Source organism: Trematomus bernacchii, unplaced genomic scaffold (assembly GCF_902827165.1).
Source record: "Trematomus bernacchii unplaced genomic scaffold, fTreBer1.1, whole genome shotgun sequence".
NCBI lineage: Eukaryota > Metazoa > Chordata > Actinopteri > Perciformes > Nototheniidae > Trematomus > Trematomus bernacchii.
The window spans coordinates 836,167-858,307 of NW_022987638.1; the positions used below are offsets into that span (position 1 = coordinate 836,167).

At 43.1% G+C, this 22,141-nt stretch overlaps 1 protein-coding gene across 3 annotated transcripts in view; it reads right to left on the bottom strand.

Moving 5' to 3' along the window:
* Window positions 1-18,688, bottom strand: part of LOC117484738 (spindlin-Z-like) — a 31,824-nt gene extending 13,136 nt beyond the window's left edge. For 2 of the 3 annotated variants that reach the window (XM_034133156.1, XM_034133154.1), the window contains exons 1-5: window positions 18,560-18,688; window positions 12,284-12,353; window positions 7,175-7,273; window positions 6,317-6,365; window positions 6,016-6,145 (exon numbers count right to left, since the gene is read on the bottom strand). In XM_034133156.1, coding sequence (XP_033989047.1) covers window positions 6,016-6,145; window positions 6,317-6,342 — 156 coding nt within the window. In that variant the 5' untranslated portion in view covers window positions 6,343-6,365; window positions 7,175-7,273; window positions 12,284-12,353; window positions 18,560-18,688. Of the gene's footprint in view, window positions 1-6,015; window positions 6,146-6,316; window positions 6,366-7,174; window positions 7,274-12,283; window positions 12,357-18,559 lie in introns of all 3 variants that reach the window. The other variant, XM_034133155.1, reaches the window with a different exon arrangement.
* Between the last annotated feature and the right edge of the window lie 3,453 nt (window positions 18,689-22,141).

Genomic DNA, 22,141 nt, shown 5'->3' on the forward strand with positions numbered 1-22,141 from the left:
GGGATGTTTTGGACCTCTCCGGTTCATTGGGCTGTGAGCTTGGTGTGATTTCTATAGACCAAGAAAAGGCTTTTGACCGAGGTGAGCACCAGTACTTGTGGCAGACGCTGGAAGCTTTTGGGTTCAGCTCTGGTCTCATAGCCAAGATCCAGGTCTTGTACAGGGACATTGAGAGTGTACTGAAGATAAACGGTAGTTTGTGTGCTCCTTTTGAAGCTCAGAGAGGAATCCGACAGGGCTGCTCTTTGTCCGGGATGCTCTACTCCCTGGCCATAGAGCCTTTTTTACACCGGTTAAAGTCAAAGTTACAGGGTTTCTCTTTTCCTGGCTGTAGGGATGTTTTTAAATTGTCTGCGTATGCGGATGACATAATGGTCTTTGTTAAAAAACAAGATGACATCAATGTTTTAACCAAAACTGTGAGGAACTTCTGCAAAATCTCATCTGCTCGAGTCAACTGGGGGAAAAGTGAGGCCTTAGCAGTAGGAGAGGGCAGCATTGACAGCTTGTTGTTACCTGGGGGCCTTGGTTGGAAAAGGGCAGGGTTAAAGTACCTGGGTATTAATCTTGGTGATGACACGTTTTCTTTGAAAAACTGGGACGGGCTTATAGAGAAGGTGGAAGGCCGGTTAAATTAGTGGAAGTGGATCCTTCCCAAACTTTCTTTTAAAGGGCGTATCCTTATTTTAAATAACCTTGTTTCCTCCATGCTGGCTCACCGGCTGGCATGCAGCGAGCCGCCCGTAAACCTGCTGTCCAGGGTGCAGGCTCTCATGGTGGACTTCTTCTGGGACCGCATGCACTGGGTCCCTCAGAGCGTCCTGTTCCTGCCAAAGGAGGAGGGGGGACATGGCCTGGTTCACCTGGCAAGCAGAGGGGCTGCCTTCAGGCTCCGGTTCGTCCAGAGGTTCCTGACGGGACCTGCTGACCTGGTCTGGAGACCCGTAGCTCGGGCCTTATTGGAGCGCTGCGGTGGGCTGGGTCTGGCTGAGTCGCTGTTCCTAATGGACCTGAAAGGATTACGCCTGAACAATCTCTCGGGTTTCTATGGAGGTCTCTTCAAGGTGTGGGGACTACTCAGAAGAGAGAGACCAGAGTACTGTGGCTCACTGTTCTGGCTCCTCAAAGAGCCGGTGGTCCGTGGGACTCGGTTTGTGTGTGGAGTAGGGCCCTCTCTACAACAGAGACTCTGTGAAGAGAGGATCCTCACGCTGGGCCAGGTGGTGGAGGTGTGTGGCCCCCGCCTGGACAACGCTGCAGGCCTGGCCTCACGTCTGAGCCTCAGGTCAGTCCGGTTTATCAGCCTCCTGCTGCTGAGCTGGAAACAGCAGCTCAACCAATCAGAGCTGGCACAGATCGCTGCTCACTACAATGGACTGATCTCAGTTGTGATGGTTTTTTGTTAAAGTTGGACAATGTCTCTGATTTTAAGTTTTGCACCATGTCCAACAAAACCTTTTATTATTTGGTGACAAAGGTGGTGAATTAGAGCAGACTCCAGGAGCGAGTGGACACCCGGTGGAGAGCCCACCTGGGCCTGACGGAGGCTCAGAGGCCTAAGTGGAGAGCGCTCTACAAGCCTCCGCTGACTAAGACCCCATTTACACAGGAACGTTTGCGTTTACGCCACAAATTCGTTTTCAAAAAAGTCTTCCATTCACACGCATTCGGCTCATTTAACGTGTCCGTTCACACGAGACCACTGGAAACGCTGTAGTACATATGCCAAAATGTACACCAAAAGCAGCGAAGAAGACCCCCGAGCATGGTTGCCCTTCTGTTTATGCCCCGCGGTGAATTTAGCAACATGTAGTTCATGTAATTCTCCATGTCCACTTGTTGCTGATGGTTGTGGTAGAGGAGCTGTAGATTTTGCACTAACATCTGTAGCATGGTCAGTAGCAGTAGCAGTAGCTACTGACAGTAGCTACTGACCATGCTACAGCAGTGAGCAGCAGAGGTGGGGAGAGGCGGGGCTATGGCTTCATCGTTATCAGGAAATGATCGTATAGGGCAGCGGTTTTCAAAGTGTGAGGCGCGCCTCCCTGGGGGGGCGCCAGAGAGCTTCAGGGGAGGCGCAGCATGAGAAAAAAAAGTAACGAGAACAAGATGAGTAAAGTGTCACTTGCACACTTTTGGCTGTCTGTGGAGACCGAGTTCCCCCACCTCGCCAAAAAGGTTGTAAAAGTGCTCATACCCTTCACCTCCACCTACCGGTGTGAGTGCGGGTTTTCCGCATTGACTTTGATCAAAAGCAAGTACCGGTCAAGGCTGCAGCCAGAGGCTGATCTGCGTTTATTCCTGTCTACATTGCATCCCCGCCAGAGTCCTGCACGGGTCTGATTTTCAAGACCCGCTCACGCCCCGCACCTGCAACGTGCAATACCGAACCCGCCCCGCCACCCGCACATATTGCCAATTAGTTCCGCAAACCGACCCGACCCGTCGGCACAAGATCCGCAAACCGACCCGAACCCGCATATCCTAGGAGCACTGAAAACATGCAATTATTAACACACGCAGTTGCGTATTTGGCTCAAAAAGCGTGGGATGTTGGTTATTTTCTCCATGACACCAAAAGCCTCCCAGACGTTGGATTTCGCTCTTGAGGAAGAGTTATTTACAATGCTGTATTCTCCGCTAGAGCTTCACCTCAGCCATTTCGAATGTGGCGCGCTCAGCAGCAGATTGATGCGGTGCAGAGGTTATGATTATGCGCGGTCCCGCGGGGAGAGGTCTGAGGAAACTTACCACCCGCGAATCACTTTTTTTGCGGGTCACCCGTCGGGTACCGACCCAATGCAGGACTCTGATCCCCGCAGGACTCTGATCCCCGCAGGACTCTGATCCCCGCATCACCCGCATGTGCGCATCAAAGACGCAGACTCATTGTTCCCAGCACTAAAGTAGGGGTGAGTGTAATAAGGAGGCAAAGTTGATGTTCAGTGTGTTGCCGGGAGCATATAAGGATTCATCCACGATGTTGAAAATGTAAAAAATGTTTAAAACACATATTTAAAACATAAAGATAAAAAGGTTTTAAAAAGTTATTTTTTAATGTTTTTAGGAGGTGATGCTACTCAGCCATTCAAATCGGTGCAGTCAGTGAGTCAGCACGATAGATTCAAACACACAGAGACGAGACAAGAAGAGAGAAACAGTTGGAGTAACTTCAAATGGCGTGCTCAAAAAAGAGAAAGGTAGACAGCGAAAACAGAGCATTTAATGACATTTGCTCTTATTGGACCTATTTGAAATGCAATTGAATACCCCTGCATTATAGCAACAACAACAATAATAATAATAATAATGATAGCAATAATAATTGGGAGGGGGGACGCGGCTGTTCTCATGTTCTCTGAGGGGAGGCTCACCTTCCCAGACTTTGAAAACCCCTGGTATAGGGCATACACACAGAGCCGTTTGACCCCACCGAGCGTTCCGGTTGCAGATCTATCCACCTTGGGACCCGTTATCGTTTGCGGGGTCCGTTTCCGCGGATCCGTTACGGCCTTGTGTGAACGAACGGGCTATACGCGAGAGAAAAGTAGCAGATACAACCCGTTTCGTTCTCGTGTAAACACCGCCTAAGAGGGGTGGGGACCTACAGTGGAGGATTCTCCACGGTGCAGTAGTTAATGCTTTCGTTGCAGTGATCAACCCTACAGTGTTTGACACCTGTCCTTTTTGTGTACAGAGGGAAACCATTTTTCATTGCTTTACAGCAGGGGTCGGCAACAGGCGGACCGCGGTCCGGATCCGGACCCAGACGCCGACCTATACGGACCCGGACCTATAATCAATACATTAATAGGGGATTTCAATTTTGACGGGGCGATTCTATTTTAACCGCCGCCGACAGGGGGCGAAAGAGACGAGTGAGCGATACAGGGAGAGAAACACAGAAGAAGAGACGAGAGAACGGCAGAGAGAAGCGGAGAGGAAAGTGAGTGAAGAGAATAATTAGCGATACAGGGAGAGAAGTGGAGAGGAGAGTGAACAGGCGTGTTAGCGGCAGACAGGGAGAGACAAATAATGACACATGGCGCTCTCCAAGAAGAGGAAAGTAGACAGTGAGAACAGAGCTTTTAACCCTGAGTGGACGGACTCATTCATGTTCATCCTGCCCACTGGGAGCACAGAGCCAGTGTGTCTCATTTGTTCAGAGACCGTGGCGCTCATTAAAAGTGCCAAAACGCCACTATGAGACAAAACACAAAGTGTTTGACCAAACATTCCCTCTCAAGTGTCAAGTCAGAACTGAGGTCACAAAAAATAAGCAGTCTCAGAGCCCAGTATGATCAGTCCACCAGGATCAAAATTAAAACTAAATATCGTTCCAGGGCAGGCTAACCGAGGCTAACCAAAGAGCACCTGCATGTGTACATGAGAATGGCCCTGACACCATTTCAGCCCAGATTTAAACTCCTGGCAGGACAAGCTCAAGCTCAATTCTCGCACTGAATTAAAAAAAAGTGAGTGAGGGACTGCAATAGGGAAAGAAAGAGAAACTTTTAAACTGTTCAATTGTTATGATGTGTAAAGACTGATATTGTTCTATAATCGGCTGAAACTGTTAAGTCATGATGTGAAACGGTTAACAAAGCTATTTTTAAATGCAGCCAGAGAGGAACATTACACATATCCACAGTATTTACTGTATATCTTTATAGTTCAATGTTAATTGACAATAAATATTGTTGTTTTTGAATTGTCCTTTCTTTATTTGATTGGCAGTCAGTTGTTGATTACATGCAGACGTTGATAAAGCTACAGGCTACTTCAATATATATCACACTAATTCATAAAGCAACTTAGACATTTTGATGTTCCGGACCTTTGCATGGGGAGATTTTCTCTAAATGGACCTCGTTGAATTTTAGTTGAATACCCCTGCTTTACAGAATGTGGTCGACTCCTTTGTCTTTTTCAGTTACTCACCCAGATGTTGATTTGGTTTAATGTGGTTTTTTCTAAGTCAATGTTCATTTTGGGTTGTAGGTACAGCCAGAAGCAGAAGTGCAAAAGTCAGCTTTTGAATTTTTTGTTGGGGCAAGCAAAAATGGCCATCTACCTCAGCAGGAGAAATAAAGTGGAGAAATCAATGGATACCGATGCAGTTTAGATTTTTCAAGCGTATGGTAAAAGCAAGACTGAAAACGGACTACAGTTACTTTTGTTTGACCAAAAATGTGGGAGAATTTGAGGGCATGTGGCGCTTTAAAAATGCTTTGTGTTCTGTGGAGAATGATGATCTTATTTTCAGTCGTTTTCTGAACTGACAATGTGTGTCAATGTGTCTGCTTTGTTTTTTGCTTTGTGAATAAAAGTAGTTTGAAAAATAAAAATCTCTCTCTTTCTCTCACTTTGGCTGTGAGCTGCGGGCGCCTGATAAGCCAACATCCCCCACTTTCATCACTTACAGCGCCCATCGTACAGGGCAAATGGAAAATGTAACCGGGGTGAAAAGGGTGTTATCTTTACATAATTATGAATGTTGTTACATCAAGGCTGAAAATGTGTTGTTTTTGTATTATATTTCCATTTAATCTTGTGGACGTGCAGATTCCCTGTCCTCCATCAGGGGGTGCTGCAGCACCCTCAGCACCCCTACTTCCCACGGCCCTGCTTCCATGTATGTGTAAACCTTCTTTCTATAAAACTGATTTGGATTCTTTTGGACTTTACCACAAATGTGATGATCACCCGAGTCCGTTATCATTCTGCGCAGCCACCTCTAGAATCTATCCCTACAAATAGTATTTCACCACTAATAGTAGTTAAGCCTAATCTTTATCTGGCGCTATGTATTAATACAGCAGAAATAAACATGCTCACAGCCTGCTTTTATTCTTTATACCTCATTTTACTGTTTGTGACTCAAAGCCTCTTTGGGTATACATTTTTATAGAACTTGTTTAAAATATATTAAGGCTTATAGTCCTGCAGAGGGTGGCCTCTTTCATACACGGGGGGTGCTGACACACATGGAGATACACTGGACTCTCTCCTCACCTGGTCCAGCACGGTTCCTTTCCACATCACATGCCCCCCCCCTTCCTTCCACACGTGCTGGATCCTGCAGCCCACGATGTTACGCTGCATCAGGACCTTGGAGTTGGGACTCAAACTGCTCTTGTGATTCCTTCAGGGACAAATGGAACAAACATTCAACACTGCTCCGTCATGTTTACTGTTCCCACTGAGTTGCATCTGTTGAACTCCATCATTTGGGAACAGACACATTATTTCAGATTACTAGTTTGAGTCTAATTAGTTTGGCCCTTACAGAAAATACAGAAATATCTCAACTTACTTATGGGGACTCTTTTTATTCATCATATTATCAGAAACACCTGCATGCCCTGAGGAGAAAAATAAATCACAGCACATTCACCAAACACTGTTCAAAGTGACAACTTCCTGCTGTCTGTTAAAAGTTAAGTTAGAGTCATGCTGTCAAGCAGTTGTGAGCACAGGCGGAGATTAAACTGTATATGGACGTGTTCATTGACACTCAAACATCCACATTTTCGGGAAATATCAAAAAACGTGAGCACACTGTGCTGTGTAAAAATCAACCCAAAAGACAGTATTGCACACTGTTCAAACGCGGGCAGGGTGAGAGGTGTGTGCATGTAGCAATAGAGTGGCATAGAGTCAGCATTTTACCACTTCCCGGTACCTTGTTTAAAAATCTAAGTTTTTCCCAAATCTTTTTTGGTTGTTAGCCTGAAACAAAGTCTGTGGTAAACACAAGCTGAAGAGATTTGACATAAAATATAGAGATTATTTTCAGCCATAATCCATGAAATAATTAAGAATCCCATAGCTTTTTGTAGAGGGAGCTTGCAATGCTAACTTCTGGGTTGGCCTACAAAAATACTTCATCACTGCACCACTGGTGCATTTAACTTGGTTTCAGCAGCCAACTCAAATCTTATATGTTGTTGTGTCCTTAACGTCTGCCTCTTCTCGGTCTGCCTCCCCACATGATGATTACCCATCTTTGATAACAAAGATCACAGCCGTAGTGAATAAACTAAATCTCTGCAGGTTGATTTTAATACAAATGCCCTAAATCCAACAGAAATTGTTGGAAAACAAAGACCACAGTCATGGAGTGTGTGTGAGTGTTATGACTGTGTGTTCTGGCAGTGGGATGACCTCTGACCTGCATCAGCTGTGTCCCGGAGAGCTCTTCATTCATCAGGAGGCAGCAGGCAGCCAGGCTGCCCGACACACAGCTACAACACACACCTGTCCGCTCACACTGCAGGAGGGGAACACACACATCTCCTGTGAGGTACAACAAAATGACTACTGGCCACAAGACATCCCCTCTACTGAGCTCTGCTGGTGAAAATCAGGAACAACAACAACATCAACAGTAATTATGTAGTCTGACAAACTGCAAATCATTTAGGAAAATTATAAATGACTTTCAGCTTGTTATTAAATGTCATGATGGAGGGCTGCGTAATTCATTTAAATGTCATTGAAATTACAATATGAAAAAGTGTGTTATGTATGTGTTAATATTATTCTGACTTATGGCTAGACATAGATGACCCAGCCAGGGTTTCCGATAGGGATGCCAGAAACTGACCATGATCAAATTCGAAAATCGGACAGCCCTGGCGAATATTAATCCCCCGCGGGAGGGAAAAATAAAAAGTTTTTTCGCAGAGTTTGCATTTGACTTCATTTGCACTTGTCAGTTCTAAGTAGTTCCACGAGGAACTCTTCTTTGAACGTGCCGCTTTGTTCCTCTTTAGTTGTGTTGCACGTGTGACGGAGAGGGGGGGGGGGGGGGGGGGGTTGGTGTGTAGCAGGCAGCAGCAGTCTGCGCTGCTGGCTTCCTCCAAGTTTACAGTAAAACAAACTGGTGGTGTGACCAATGGCCATTTACAATTATTAATACTATTACTATTATTAGCATTAGTCTATATTTTGGTTGAAACTAAGCCAGGAAAAAAAAGTAAAACATAAATAATAAAAATATATATAAATAAAATCGAATTTTAAAAATAATTTTCGATTATAGAGACTGTAACGAATATTCGAAAAATCGCTGGCATCCCTAGTTTTCCGATATTTGTATATAATATTGCGGCACGCGGTTGCGGCACCGTGAAAGCCCCGGCCCACCTATGCCAGAGCCAGCGGCCCACCGGGAAAAGTCCCGAATCTCCCGATGGCCAATCCGAGCCCACACACACACACACAAGAAAAGCAATGTGGAGCGGAACCCCACTTCATAAGGAGTTTAACCGTGACACTTTTCGAAATCCCGTTTGTGTCCCCCCACTTTACAAATAGGCCTATGTTTATTTTATTTATTTTTTAACGCAAGCCGTCATCGCCACGGAGGAGCACACAGCCTCTGTGAGCGAGCGAGACAGAGAGAGAGCACACCTTTATCTATTTAATATAGCCTAGTTGTAAAAAATAAAGTAAGAAATCATTCCAATGTGTACTATAGGACACGCTGGTGAACTATCAACAGGATGGCGGGGAAGCAGTGTGTGGACCCGTCAGCGCAACTTACATGATGCCGAATTTAACAGACACATTTAAATAATTGGTTTAAACGGCATAATAATAAGGACGATTCTCCAGAACACATGTTATGATATTAGGGTCATGCAGAGTGAGATGAGATCGCTGTCCCTTTAAGAGAGAGAGAGAGAGGGGTGTGGCGTGTGCATGTGTGTGTGTGGATGGTAGAGCGAGAGTGAGCGAGCCTGTGTATGTTTCTGGAAGTGAAACGAGGCAGCAGAAAAACAGAGCTCTGTGATGTATTTTGTGAAACAGAAGAACAGCTAAATAAATGCAACGGCCTCCCAAGAAGAGCTCGCCTCTCTCCAGTCATTTAAGCTAAAGTGGGTTATTGAACCTGAAGCTTGTTGCTTCTACCCTCCTCGACTACGGTCTGGGAGCCGACAGGAAAGTTCAACACACAGATGGCCAGTCCGCCTCTTTGTAGCATATTATTTCAATGAGAGATGAGCAGATCGCCACTGGGCTTTCAACTAAAGACACAGCCACGCAAAAACTGCGGCATTTGTAAAGCTCCTTATGGGTACTACAATTTGTGAAGTGCTTTCCTCTGTGGTGAAACGATCAGCCCTGCACCACGGAGGAAAGTGGCAGAAAGTCACCTGGAGTTAAACAGAGCGGGGCTGCGTTGCGTGCATGGCTTCTTTCTGCAGGTAACGGGGAGACGCGCTCTGGCGGTGGTCTCGTTCAGGATCCGAAAATACAATTTAAATATTTTGCACACTTATTCCACTTATTCCTAGTCTGCCACTGGTTACGGTGCCGCGTGCCAGGGGTTGCCGACCCCTGGACTAGGGCATTATGCAAATTGTAGGGGGCAAAATATTTATTTAAGGCATAACTTTTGTATAAATATAATTTTGAATTAAGTCATGTGGAACTGCAGAGTTGTCCCAGCCAACTGGAACATATTCTACAGGCCTAAGAAAAACATAGTTTTGTTCGACTGAATAAATTGTGACTGTGAATGCTCCACTGGTGAATTTTAAAATGGCATTTGCTAACACGTGTCAAACTGAGATGACTAAACGCATTTAGCTTAGCGGTGGTGACGTGAAGTCACTGTGACGTAGTTTGTTTGTAGACTAATGTTAGCTTTTTACTTCTGCTGTTTGCATTTACACTTTAAAAATCACCCAAAAAGTGTTAATATGTGGAGATTATTCTGCTGAACAATCATGTAAGTATCATAAAAGTGTATTTGAATATTTTCTGCCATATTCCAAAATCCAATAGAAAAGCTATTTTTGTCAAGGGAACACTTGCGATCACTGCACCATTCATTTATGGAAATGTTGGAAATATTACACTGGACCTACTTTTCAGTAGTGTTGTATATTGGACCTAACATTTATTTTTACAGACCAAGATTCCTTTATGTGTGTTTAGTTCTGAAAGTTGGCCCTAAATGTCTGGTGTGATACTATGGGATTAGTTTTGTATCATAAAGATAAAGCAACACTTTCTCAGAATGAAGCAAAACTATGAGTTTAAAAGAAGAAAAAAAACTGAGTCAAGCAAAATAAAATTAATTTCAAAAATAAAACTATAAGTTACAAACAAATCATTTGTGTAATCATGTAAACTATAAGTCTTTTTTTTTTGTTTTAACATAGATTTTTGTTTGCAGTTCTTGTTTCTTCTTTCTCAATGATCAGACTTTTGCTCTCGCTGCAGCTCTCTCTTTTGCGCTCCTTCACTTTTTGTTTGAGATTTAGCTACTCAGTTTTTGAGTTACAGCCCAGTCCTCCAGCGATTGTACAGTGCAGGCAGCTGCGGTGCGGTAGCTGAGCGTGGACAGAAGACCCCCAGAAGAACCAGCATTTCAATTATTATAATACAAGTGAAAATATATGTAAGTATTGATCATTTGTGTTGTTTGTGCTGTACTATACGGTCTGTTTCTTTATTGTGTTAGTTAAGTGAGAAGTAAAGAAAAGCTGTGTTATGAAAGTTAGCTTTTGCTAACTTTAGATCCATAACAATGCAAGCTAGTAGCCTAATAGCAGGGACAGTTAGCTACAAAGCGAGCAGTGAGTGAGTGAGCGTTCTGACACCGGCGCACACACTCAAACGGACTCGTGTGCCTGACTCTACCAACAGGCTTTCATGATTCTGTTTAGATATGCAAGTATAAGCCATGATAGCTTATTTTATTAACACGCTAATTTGATATGAAAATCAATGGAGGCTGAGTTAACTTTGTAGGAAAACCTACCGTCCATGATGCCCCTGAGCTGTGTTTTATTTGTTAACTTCATATTTTTCATTTCCTAAAACATTTATTTTCCTCTCATATTAACAGTGTGGATCATTGAGACAGCGTGGTGTCCAGAGGTCTTATCCCGTGTTCCCACTTCCTCTGAGGGGACAGCACGGAGGGGGGGCATGAAGAGAGACCTGCACCATCTTCATTCACGCTGGCGTTGCTGTTATCACTTGCTCAGTGTCATTTCATTTGACCAAATGTCTTTACATATACATTTAATAGATTTTATTATTATCCACCTTTTTGATTTATGTCCTTTTATTTAAAACATTCTTTGAGACTTCATCTTCTGGTTCAAATTTCAATAAATGTAATTTGTATAATCACTCTTTTGTCTTTATTCTACATGAAAATGTTAGAGATTCCATTCAAATCTGTTGATTATTCATATCTTCCTCAGGAATAGTATGTCGAATTTGTAATGCTAAATGTATATCATTTTCTCACAGGATATAGAATGAGACAACACAGTTTATATCCATTGTGTATGAATGCTTCAGCTCTTCAGACCAACATAGTAAGATGTGAGCATGTTCCTAATTGTGTTGGTATGCAGCCTAGGTCTGGTCTGTTTCATAAAGCAAATCTGCCACTTTTATATTGTAGAATTTGTTCAATTAAAGCAGTCTTTAATTGTTTGTCCTAAACATAGCAATATATGCTTTTGAAATGTAACAAGTCTTTGAAAAAATAATAGTATACAGTTTATATTGTGTATCACCTTTAGCTTGAAAATACATAGATGTGTTTTTTTAATCTATAAAATAAATAAATAGACAGACACTTTATCAATCCCAAATTGGGAAACTATTTAACAGCAGCAGTGTGTTCAGGTATTAACATATTTAAAGTTGGAATAAAGTATAAACTACACAACACAAGTCTAATGCACAGCAATCCATAAGATAAGTCCGATATGTTCATGAAACTCCCCAGGAGGCACCAACACTAACGTGGCCGAGTGGACTCCGGAGTTTGCTGCATGAGTTGCACTGTATGATCTGTGGTGTAGTGGGCTGTCACTCAAAAACTGAGTAGCCAATGGGGACACACCCCTGAAAGTCCCGCCCACCTGGAATGTTGGTGTCAAAATCGAAAACAAAAAATGAGGGAGTGCAAACGAGAAGAGCTGCAGCGAGAGCAAAAGTCTGATCATTGAGAAAGAAGCAAAGAGAACTGCAAACAAAAACCTATGTTAAAACAAAGAAATAGTTTACATGATTACACAAATGATTTGTTTGCAAATTATTTGAAATTAATTTTATTTTGCTTGACTCAGTTTTTTTTTCTTTTAAACTCATAGTTTTGCTTTATTCTGAGAAAGTGTTGCTTTATCTTTATGATACAAAACTAATCCCATATGATACAGGATACTTAGTTTATTCAGTGCAACAGCATTAATTTCAAACCAATAAAAGAGAGTAATGAACATTTAAGGTTCAGCATATTTACCCCGTCTCCAGACAACAGGCTGATGTGATGTTAAGCAGTCTTCTGGATTTTCAGGATTCAGGATGTGTATCTGCTGAACACACAAATTAATCTACATTTTAAGATGATTCATCTGAAATTGTGGCTTTCAGGGATACTTGATAGATTGGATTGGTGCCTTGCTCATGGGCACTTCTTGTGTATCTGATTACATATGAAGGACTTGAACAAAGACATTTAAACATATATTATATATTTACATGACATGTTATTTATGCTTTTAGCAAAAGCGACCTACATACAGGAGGAGCTCCAACAAGGCGTGTAGGACAGAGAGTGAATACACATACTATACAGAGATGCTGTATGAGAAAACCAATGTGATTTTGGAACATTGAACAATGTAAATCTATTCTAGTAGACCTCAACAATGGAATTATGATCAGTAGTAGGGATGCTCCGATCGCCAATTTTGGGGCCGATCAGTATCGGCCGATACCAATTGCCGATCCGATCGATTGGGCGGGGCCTATGGGGATCTTCCATTTAAAGTGATGTTTAAAACTCAGTTAATGGGGCTCATTCACTGGCGCTTCCACAAACAACAACCAACATAATTATTACATTCAAATGAAGTAGCCTACATTATTCAAGTTTACATTAACTTTGGATAATAACACGGGAGAAATGAGCGGAAGCGCTCTCTTTTCCTCTCTCCCCCTCCCTCTCTCTCTCTCTCTCTCTCTCTCTCCCCCTCTCCCCCCCCCTGACAGCCTGACAGTATCTCATGCAGCTCACTGATCCAGTAATGAGTGACCCGACAGTGAAGAATAAATATATTTATAACTAGTTTAGCTTGTTCCAGAGGTAGATAAAATAGCTAAGTGTGTTAGGTCTAACTCTTGTGTGTTTTGCTCCGCTCACCGGTCCGTCACAGCGGGTGGAGCTGCAGGATTTCTGCTTCACACACGTTGCATACCGCTATTTTATTGTCATTTTCGGACACCTTAAAATACTGCCAGACTGGTGAAGACATTTTGGCGAGCTTGTTTTGCCGCGCGCGATCGGCATTTTTAGAGAGCACCGATCGATCGGCAGAAAGTGAGTATCGGTCGATATCGATCGGTGGCCGATCGATCGGAGCATCCCTAATCAGTAGAAATGGCCATGACATGGGACCTTTAAATATTTTGGGAGGGTATATTAGAGCCATTCTAAAATGACCACACTTAACTACGAAAAAAGAAAATGATGGAGCCAGAATTGGGTCATCATCGTTGCAGAGGCGCCGGGCAGGAAGTGGAACGGTCAGAGCATCCGGCCCATCCCCAAAATAAACTAATTTTGCAGACCCTATCCCTCCGTAGTCTTTCAAGTAGGAGGAGAAATGCCAGCGTTCTCCTCCGGTTTACAGGCACTGTGTAAATTATATATATAGAATAATTATGATGATGAATGCATTTTTTTACCACTAAAATACAGCAACACATCTTTGATTCATGTAGTTTATAACTGGAATATTACAATTATTATTAACTTTGTCTGTACAAAGTAGCCTGTCCAGGAAATATGCCCAAATCAACAAAAACTGCGAGCTGGCAGCCAAGACGCTCCGCTTCTGAAACGCGCCTGGTAGGGTATGACGCCGGAGGAGGCCGGACCAAAACCGTGGCGCAGCCATGACGCGACGCAGACGGACCCGGTGGAATTGAGGGGTTAGCGGGCAAGAGGGCTGTCTCTCTCGGGGGGGGGGGGGGGGGGGGGGGGGGGGGGGGGGTTTAATTAATCTATGCGCCAGGGTCATTCTATGCGCCAGGGTCATTTTATGCGTGTGAAAAAGCACATTTTTTGCTCGTGAGCAGGGGTAAGGGGGGGTGCTGAGGGGGCTGCAGCACCCCCATCTGTTGGCGGAGAGTTGTAACTGCAACGCCAAAAAGTTCACTAAACAAATCAATACAAAAGCTTTATTTTGAGTTACTATTTTTGAGTTAGCATTTTAGTGTAAGCAGTCTATAAAAAGCTTCACTATATAAGAGAAATTGATAATGCGGTGTGCTTCTTCTGTTGCTCTGCTATAGAAAAGAAGCTTGTCAGTGCAGACAAGATCAGGGATGGGAGTTTTGTGAAAGCAGGGTTTAACAACTGGCGAAAGGCAGGGCAAACATTTAGGGAGCATGAACACAGGCCGTCAACAAACTGGCAGCATTAAAACGAACACCGATGAATGCACTGCTCTCACAAGCAGTTGCTAAAGACCAAATTACTGCATTTAATATGACGTTATTATACAGGACCACCCAGTGGCATCGCCTAAAGCCCCGAATGTTTTTTCTGTAGCCCCGGACAATTATCCCTCAATAATATAATACATTAACCGTGCTTTACCTGAACCTCATCATGAGAGGACGGCAGAATTGTAATTTCCCGTGTTCGGTGAATGCAACAGAGGCAAGACACCAGACCAACCAGAGAGTTGAATGGAAATAAACATCTGTCTTATTGGCTGACAGGTACCTATCCTGTGAGCTGTGACAATGTTTAAACTGTCAGTCGGACTCAGAGTTTTTGAAGATGGACATAAGAATATTCTTTCTTAAAAAAGACGACCATTCTCAAGTGGTGGCTCACACAACAACAACCCCAGAGCCACCACTTGAGCCAGGTAAACAAGGTATGTAAATGTCAGTAAACTTCCAAGTTATGCAAACATGTAAGCAAAGCATAAATTACAGCTACGTTGACGTTACTTTGAATCGCGGGGGTAAGCTAAACCGTTAGCAAGTAGCTATAGCTAGCCAGAGATATTAAATAAACACTTTGTCATACAATCTAAATGTAATGTTTTTTAGCGTTACCTGGTGATTTCAAAGAAAGCTCTCTGGGAAATGTTGACTTACTCTTCGACATGAAGCTAGAAGCTACCTTAAGGCCCTGACACACCAGGCAGTCACCAGAGAACTCGCCGACACCGACAGTTCCATCGACGTGTTCTCCTGCGTCTTGGCCATGTGTCGCACTGGAAATCACCGCAAAGACTTCAGCCGAGCACGTACGAACTGCGCATGCGTGAGTGGCAATAACTCTCCTTACCAGCAGGCGGCGGTAGTGTGTATTCGTCATTCAAAATAGGCAACAACCGGAAGACAGAGAAGAAGAACAGACTGATATAAACAAACAAATAGCGTGTGCGTTCCATTTTCACTCTCGTCCATCGAAAACATGTTTTAGAATATAAAAATACATGAATGATGAAATGAGCACATAAAGTGCAGACATACTATAAAATCACAGTTAATAGACCTGCATCTGATGATCGCAGTGTTCTGGCGGGTGTGTAGTTTATTGAGTCAGCAATGTAATAATGGCCACTTCTTGCTAAATTTACGATGAGATGAAAAACCGGACTTGACCAAACAAATCACGGAGCTCTCAGCAGAGGACAGCCGGGGACGCTCCCGCCGATATCAGAGATGTCCCTGCTATGTGTGGGAGATAAGAGAGGACATTTAAGGGCTATGTTTGATGTCTTTTAAGTATCACCAGAGGCCTGTACTACGAAGCTGGATTTTCGCTTAGCCGGCTAAATTCAGGGAAATCTCGGGCTTTCCGGTCCTACGACGCTGGTTCTCTTTTTAGCAGGCTAGATTTCCATGGTAACTTATGCTGAGCGGCAAACCTGCTCCGGAGCAGGTTAGGTTGCAGGCTAAGAGATCAACTCAGTGAAAGCACCGCCTGCTGACCAATCAGAGCTCCGTGTGCGGAGTTTAAAGCGATCAATTCATATTACAGGATAGAGGAAATACAGAAAAACTGCCGTTGCAGGAAAGACGGCCGTGAAAATTAATAGAATATCCCCTCCCATCTTCAGAGCAATCTGACTATTATAATATTAGCGTTAAGAAAGCTTACTTAAATATCTGCCACGACATAAGTAACCGGATCAGAGTAACATTAAGTACAGTCCGCGGCACTGTGAGTGCAGACGTAGATGTGTCCCATTATCATTCATATCATATCACATCATAATGTATCATATATTTCCTTATTTGAGTCAGCTTCTTGAGCCGTATCTGGCCGTGCAACACTCACAGTGTCACATACTGTATGCAGAAGTATTATTTTAAGCAACACATTAAGTTGACGAAACACTCGAGTCAAATGTAATTAAAGTCAGATCGTGTCTTAGACGGGGCAGTGATTTCATAAACCTGTTAATGTACGCATTCAAACACTTTTTCTTTTACCAGCTGTATTCACCTTGCAGGTGCAGCTATGTGGCTTTTATCCTGGATAAAGTGTTTAAGTCATGGATGTTTAAAGTTTAACTTCTTCATATTTGACTAATATTAAAGTTCACTTTTCATTCAGGAAGTATGACGCTGCGCTGTCAGTACGCTTGTCCGTGTTTGAGATTGGTCGAATGCTCCAAATACCACCCCTTTTATGTGAACGCGCACCTAACTAGATAGGACACGGCTGGCTTGAGCGATCCACTTGATAACCGGCGTCGTAGTACAGTTTAGCGCCAGCGCGTATGTTTTGGCTTAGGCCAACCGGCTAACTCCAACATATCCAGGTTAGGTTGAACCAGCTTCGTAGTACAGGCCTCTGCTGGGGTTTAGCTGCTGTCCTGTGCCTTTTTTAATCGTTTGTTTACGTCCCTCACTTCCGTTTCGCTAGCTGAACAGCTGATCAGAGTGCTTTCTTGGCCCGATAGCTTGTGGCCGTATTTTGGCCGATTCAACATGTTGAATCGGCCGGGTGTCGACCGTGAAAGGCCAAATAAGGCGTGTCACGGCCGAGGGTTCGGGACACACCAAATTGACTTTGGGCGACAAGGAACGCGTTGTCGCCAGACAACGCAAGACGGCCGAATACGGCCTGGTGTGTCAGGGCCTTTACAGTACACAGTTGATCCTGAGTCCTGTCAGTTAAAGTGTTTCATAGTTAGCTTAGCTATGCATCAACCTAGCACTGAAATATATGGATGTTATGTGACAGTATTTCTGAGAAAAAGTCAGCTGAAATGGTGGCATGGTTGCCACTGCTTTACGTGTCGACAGCATGTTTGAACGTATTTGCAGCAGGAAATGTGGCTGTTTGGCCACTGACGTTGCCACAACACCTGAATTTAAATGTGCAACCTCTTTTTGTGACAGATTTTTGCATTAAATTATTGACAGCTAGTTTCTATGTGAACATTATGAGATGGACAGCCAGAGAGAATACATGAAAAACAGTTGTGAAATACTATATGACAGTCAAACAAGAATAGCCTACAGTTTAAAAGGGGAGTGATTTGTAAAATATAAGAAAAATAAAATCTGCTTAGTTCTGTTTCATATGGGTGTTGAGAGATGTATCCATAGATCTCTTAATTTTGCTCTCAAAGTGCACCAGATTGATGCTTTTAACTTCAATATTTAAAAAAATTAAGTATTAAACAATTGCGTGAGTGTGAGGGTATTAAAATAAATTGGTCAGTAAGTCAGGGATGTGCAACTATATTTAACTTTTTGTTTTACATTTTTTTTTATAAATGATTATGGGAAGTGCCCTTTTTCTCACTTGAGCTCCCGCCCCCCAAAATGTCTGTGCACGTCCCTGACTGTAATGTTTTCTGCTGTAATCCTCAAAGGCTGCTCAGCAGAGAGAGCATCAGACTGCAGCTGACCTCTGATCTGATTTGGTTACAAGTTGGTAAGGGGGCGTGGCCTTCACCAGACTGGAGCATATTACTTTTTCAAATGCATTAAAATAAGAACGTATGAACTGCATCTGTAATAATCTAAAACTAGACTCGATGTAAATCAACTAACGCCATTAAGTTATCTTATATACTGACAGCCGTTTTAGCCACGTGTCTTTCCCTTTTTGCAGGTGTCAGTGTAACGTTTGTCCGACACCTTGCTACCTGTCTAGATACAAATGTGTATTAACTATACAGTCATCATTTAGACTGAAAAAAAGAGCCAGCAGGTTGTGCAGGGCCAGTGTCAGCCATGTTGCCGCCTTTATACTGTACAGGCCCAGGAAGTTAAGGGATAGTGGACAACCGAGGGACTATCCAACAACATTTCTGCGGGAAAGGCAGAGCTCTCCCCGGCAAAGAGAAAGCAGATCATGATCGGTCTCTCGCTGTCTGAGGCGAGCTGCCTCCCCCGCCCCCACCCACCAGACCAACCGTCGGCGGTCTCCCGCCACCGACAAAACGAGCGCTCAGTGTGTCGCCTGTGGCTGTTCACCTGAGAGCGGACTGCTAGCTAACAGACAGGTGCATGTTTGTTTCTGTCTTACCGTTATTATTATTTTTTAAATGGAGGTCTCAGCAGCACACTGCGGCAGGTTCTCTCCTGCTGTCTGTCCACAGAGCCCGTTTGACTTCAGGAACCAGCAGAGACGCCACAGCCACGATATCACCACAGAGAGTTAAGAGACACATAACACACTACACACATCCGGTTGAGTCTTTCACAATAAAAGCGCTAGTGACTAAGGCAATGACAAGATAAAAATGAATATGAAATGAAGTGTTTAGCCTAGTCTAGTTTAGGCGCACAAAGCCTGAGAACAGGGTAAAGCTAGCTTTGTTGTTCAACCCTAGTATCTGGTGGAATTTTTCAGTTAAAAAAGCTGCATAAAAAGATAATTATACAATTTTATGATTTGACAGACTGCGATTTTACACATTTCCAACATGGATTAACACAGGTGATAATCATACTCAGTATTCAAATAGCTGTTGGAGGCTATTCCTTGTGTACACTTGGATAACTATATTTGCTCTGCCCTGCATTTGTTGCTCTGCTGCATTCAAAATCCTTTCAGAAAGATGCAGGAGATCCTGAAAGCCGGTTCTTGACCAGGTATCATTGCAAATTGTTATTTTCCCACACCCATCAATGTTCATCGTCCATATTTCAAATCACCTTTGTTTTATTTTCATGAACACTTTATTTTGGGGTTTTAATTAATGTATGACTAATACAAGTTATTTAATCATTTTTTTTCAAACTGATGCTTTTTGTGAAATGAAATGTCACATTGCATTGCCAACTTTCCAAAAGCAGAATCTACATTAGATAATAATAAATAAATATGGGAGAATACGTATTTAATGACACATTCAAAACAAACCCTGAACATAATCAGAATAAATATGGAAGGCATGGGAAAGACTTTGGTTATTCTGTGAAGTCAAACACTGAGCTTTTATTTCTTGTTCACTTCCGGTCGTATTGCTGCGATATGACACTCCTCACTCTCTCTCCCCGCCCCTCCTCTGACAAATAGTGCAACCGAGAGGAAATACAGAGACAACGTCTGGCGCAGTGCTCTGTTTGTCCCTGCTTAAATGTTTCGCCTGCTGTTGAATGCGACAGTGGATGAGACAGAGAGAGAGACAGGCAGACAGATACACAGTTAGAGAGAAGGACAGACAGACAGAGAGACAGACAGACAGACAGAGGGAGTTTATCTAATTTTAATGTTGAATGCTCTGAATCTTTCTCTGTTTTAAGTTAAATGCAATCTAAATCATTTATTATTTCATGTTGGAATGTCCAGGGTCTGAGGTCCTCTGCTTTTGGCCTTAAGAGCAGACCCCAGACTTCACCAAAGAGTTAGGAGATGCAGATGTGATTGTTTTACAGGAGACCTGGAGTAGAGGAGACATTTCCACTGGTTGTCCCTTAGGCTATAGAGAGATACTGTTCCCATCCACCAAACTCAAAGGTGTAACCCAGGGCAGGGATTCAGGAGGAATGCTGATTTGGTTCAAGGAAAAACCTGTACACTCAATAGAATTAATCAAAAAAGGCGAATTTTCAATTTGGCTCAAAATAAGAAGAGAGGTGGTCGCCATGGATAAAGACATATTCATGTACAGTATACAGCATATATCCCCCCATCAGAATCACCTTATTATAGTGAAAATAGTTTCTCCATTCTTGAAGATGAGATCAATCAGTACCAGGCCCAGGGAAGTGTACTGATCTGTGGGGACCTTAATGCCAGGACAGGTATAGAACCAGATTATATTAGCCCACAGGGAGACCAACATATACCTGGCCAAATCAGCACTCCCCTCCCTTCGCATCCCCACAGGAACAACTTTGACAAAACTGTCAACAAAAGCGGGCAGCAACTACTGCAGCTGTGCCGAATGCAGGGCCTGTGCATTGTTAACGGTCGGCTTCGAGGGGACTCCTTTGGTCACTACACACACAGCTCTCCTCTTGGCAATAGCTCAGTAGATTATAGCATCACAGACCTCGACCCCTTCTGTCTGAGGGCATTCACAGTCAGCCCCCTAACACCCTTATCTGATCATAGTAAAATTACACTCTACATTAAAAAGACAGTAACAGACCCTCACGCAGCAGAACCCAGTAAACTGAACTATACAAAACAACCTTATATATGGACAAACAATAGCAAGGACGACTACCAGAAAGCAATCAGACATCAAACAATTCAATCCCAATTAGACAATTTTCTATCCACAGTAATGATGGCCTGAATCAGGCTGTATGGGATATTAACAGCATCTTTGACAATGTGGCAGATTTATCCAATCTGAAAAAACCACAATATCATGAATCAAATAAGTCAGCCAATGAAAAGTGGTTTGATACAGACTGCAGACATCTGAGAAAAACCCTCAGAAGTTTATCAAATCAAAAACACAGACAACCTGACAATCCTGAGCTTCGCCTCCAATATTGGGAAACACTGAAACTATACAGAAGAACACTCAGAACTAAAAGGGAGCAACATGCGCAGCACCAACTTGAAATCATTGTAGAGTCCATTGACTCAAATCATTTCTGGAAGAAATGGCACTCTTTCAGCAAACCACACAAGGAAGAACTGGCTATTCAAAATGGGGACATTTGGAAAACACACTTTGAAAACCTGTATAGTACCATTACACTGAATTCGGCCCAAAATGATCTCCTCAACAAACTACAAATTCTAGAATCAGTCGTTAAAGACAACCAGAACCCTTTAGACCAGTGGTCGCCAACCAGTCGATCGCGGACCGTTAAAAAAAAAAGTAACAAAAGAAATAAAAATAAAATAAAAATAATAATGTTTGAAAAATAAGTTTTTAGATGTAAACCTATCATCCACCACCCCGTTTGCAGGTGCCACTTGATTGACGTATATTTTAGACACCTCAATAATATAATACATTAACCGTGCTTTACGTGAACCTAAATCATGACACAAGAGAGGACGGCAGGATTGCAATTTCCCGTGTTCAGTGAATGCAACAGAGGCAAGACACCAGACCAATCAGAGAGTTGCATGGAAATACACGTGTGCTTGTGTCATTCAAGCTCGGCTCTGTGTGTGTGTGGCAATAGCGCATTTAGTGTGAGAGAGAGGGAGAGGGAGAGAGGGAGAGAGAGGGACCGGTGCCAGCGGGGACCGTGATGTTAGCATCTGGTTAGCTAGCTGCAATAACGGACATAAGGAGCTGTTTCCATAACAAGCTGGAGGAGAGTCCTCTCCTCTCAGACTGAGAGACTCAGGTGAGCTAAAGGACTCTCTGAGTGTTTAGATATAGTTCACTTTAGTCTAAGCCAGGGGTCTCCAACCTTTCTTCATCTGAGAGCTACTTTCAAAAAATGAAAGTGGCCAAGAGCTACTTGCATCACATCGCTTACATTTATTCACATAGCCCTCATCAGTTGAATTAAGCTATACTTTTGTACACGTGTGAAATTGCAATACCTAAAGCTTATCAAAAATAAGGTCCAAGAAAACAAAGATTTCTCACATATTATTATGGCCCACATCACATATATCATAAGTACATCACTGAACATTCACATAAGTGTCCTTAATCACCACCTTACAAGCATTTCACTC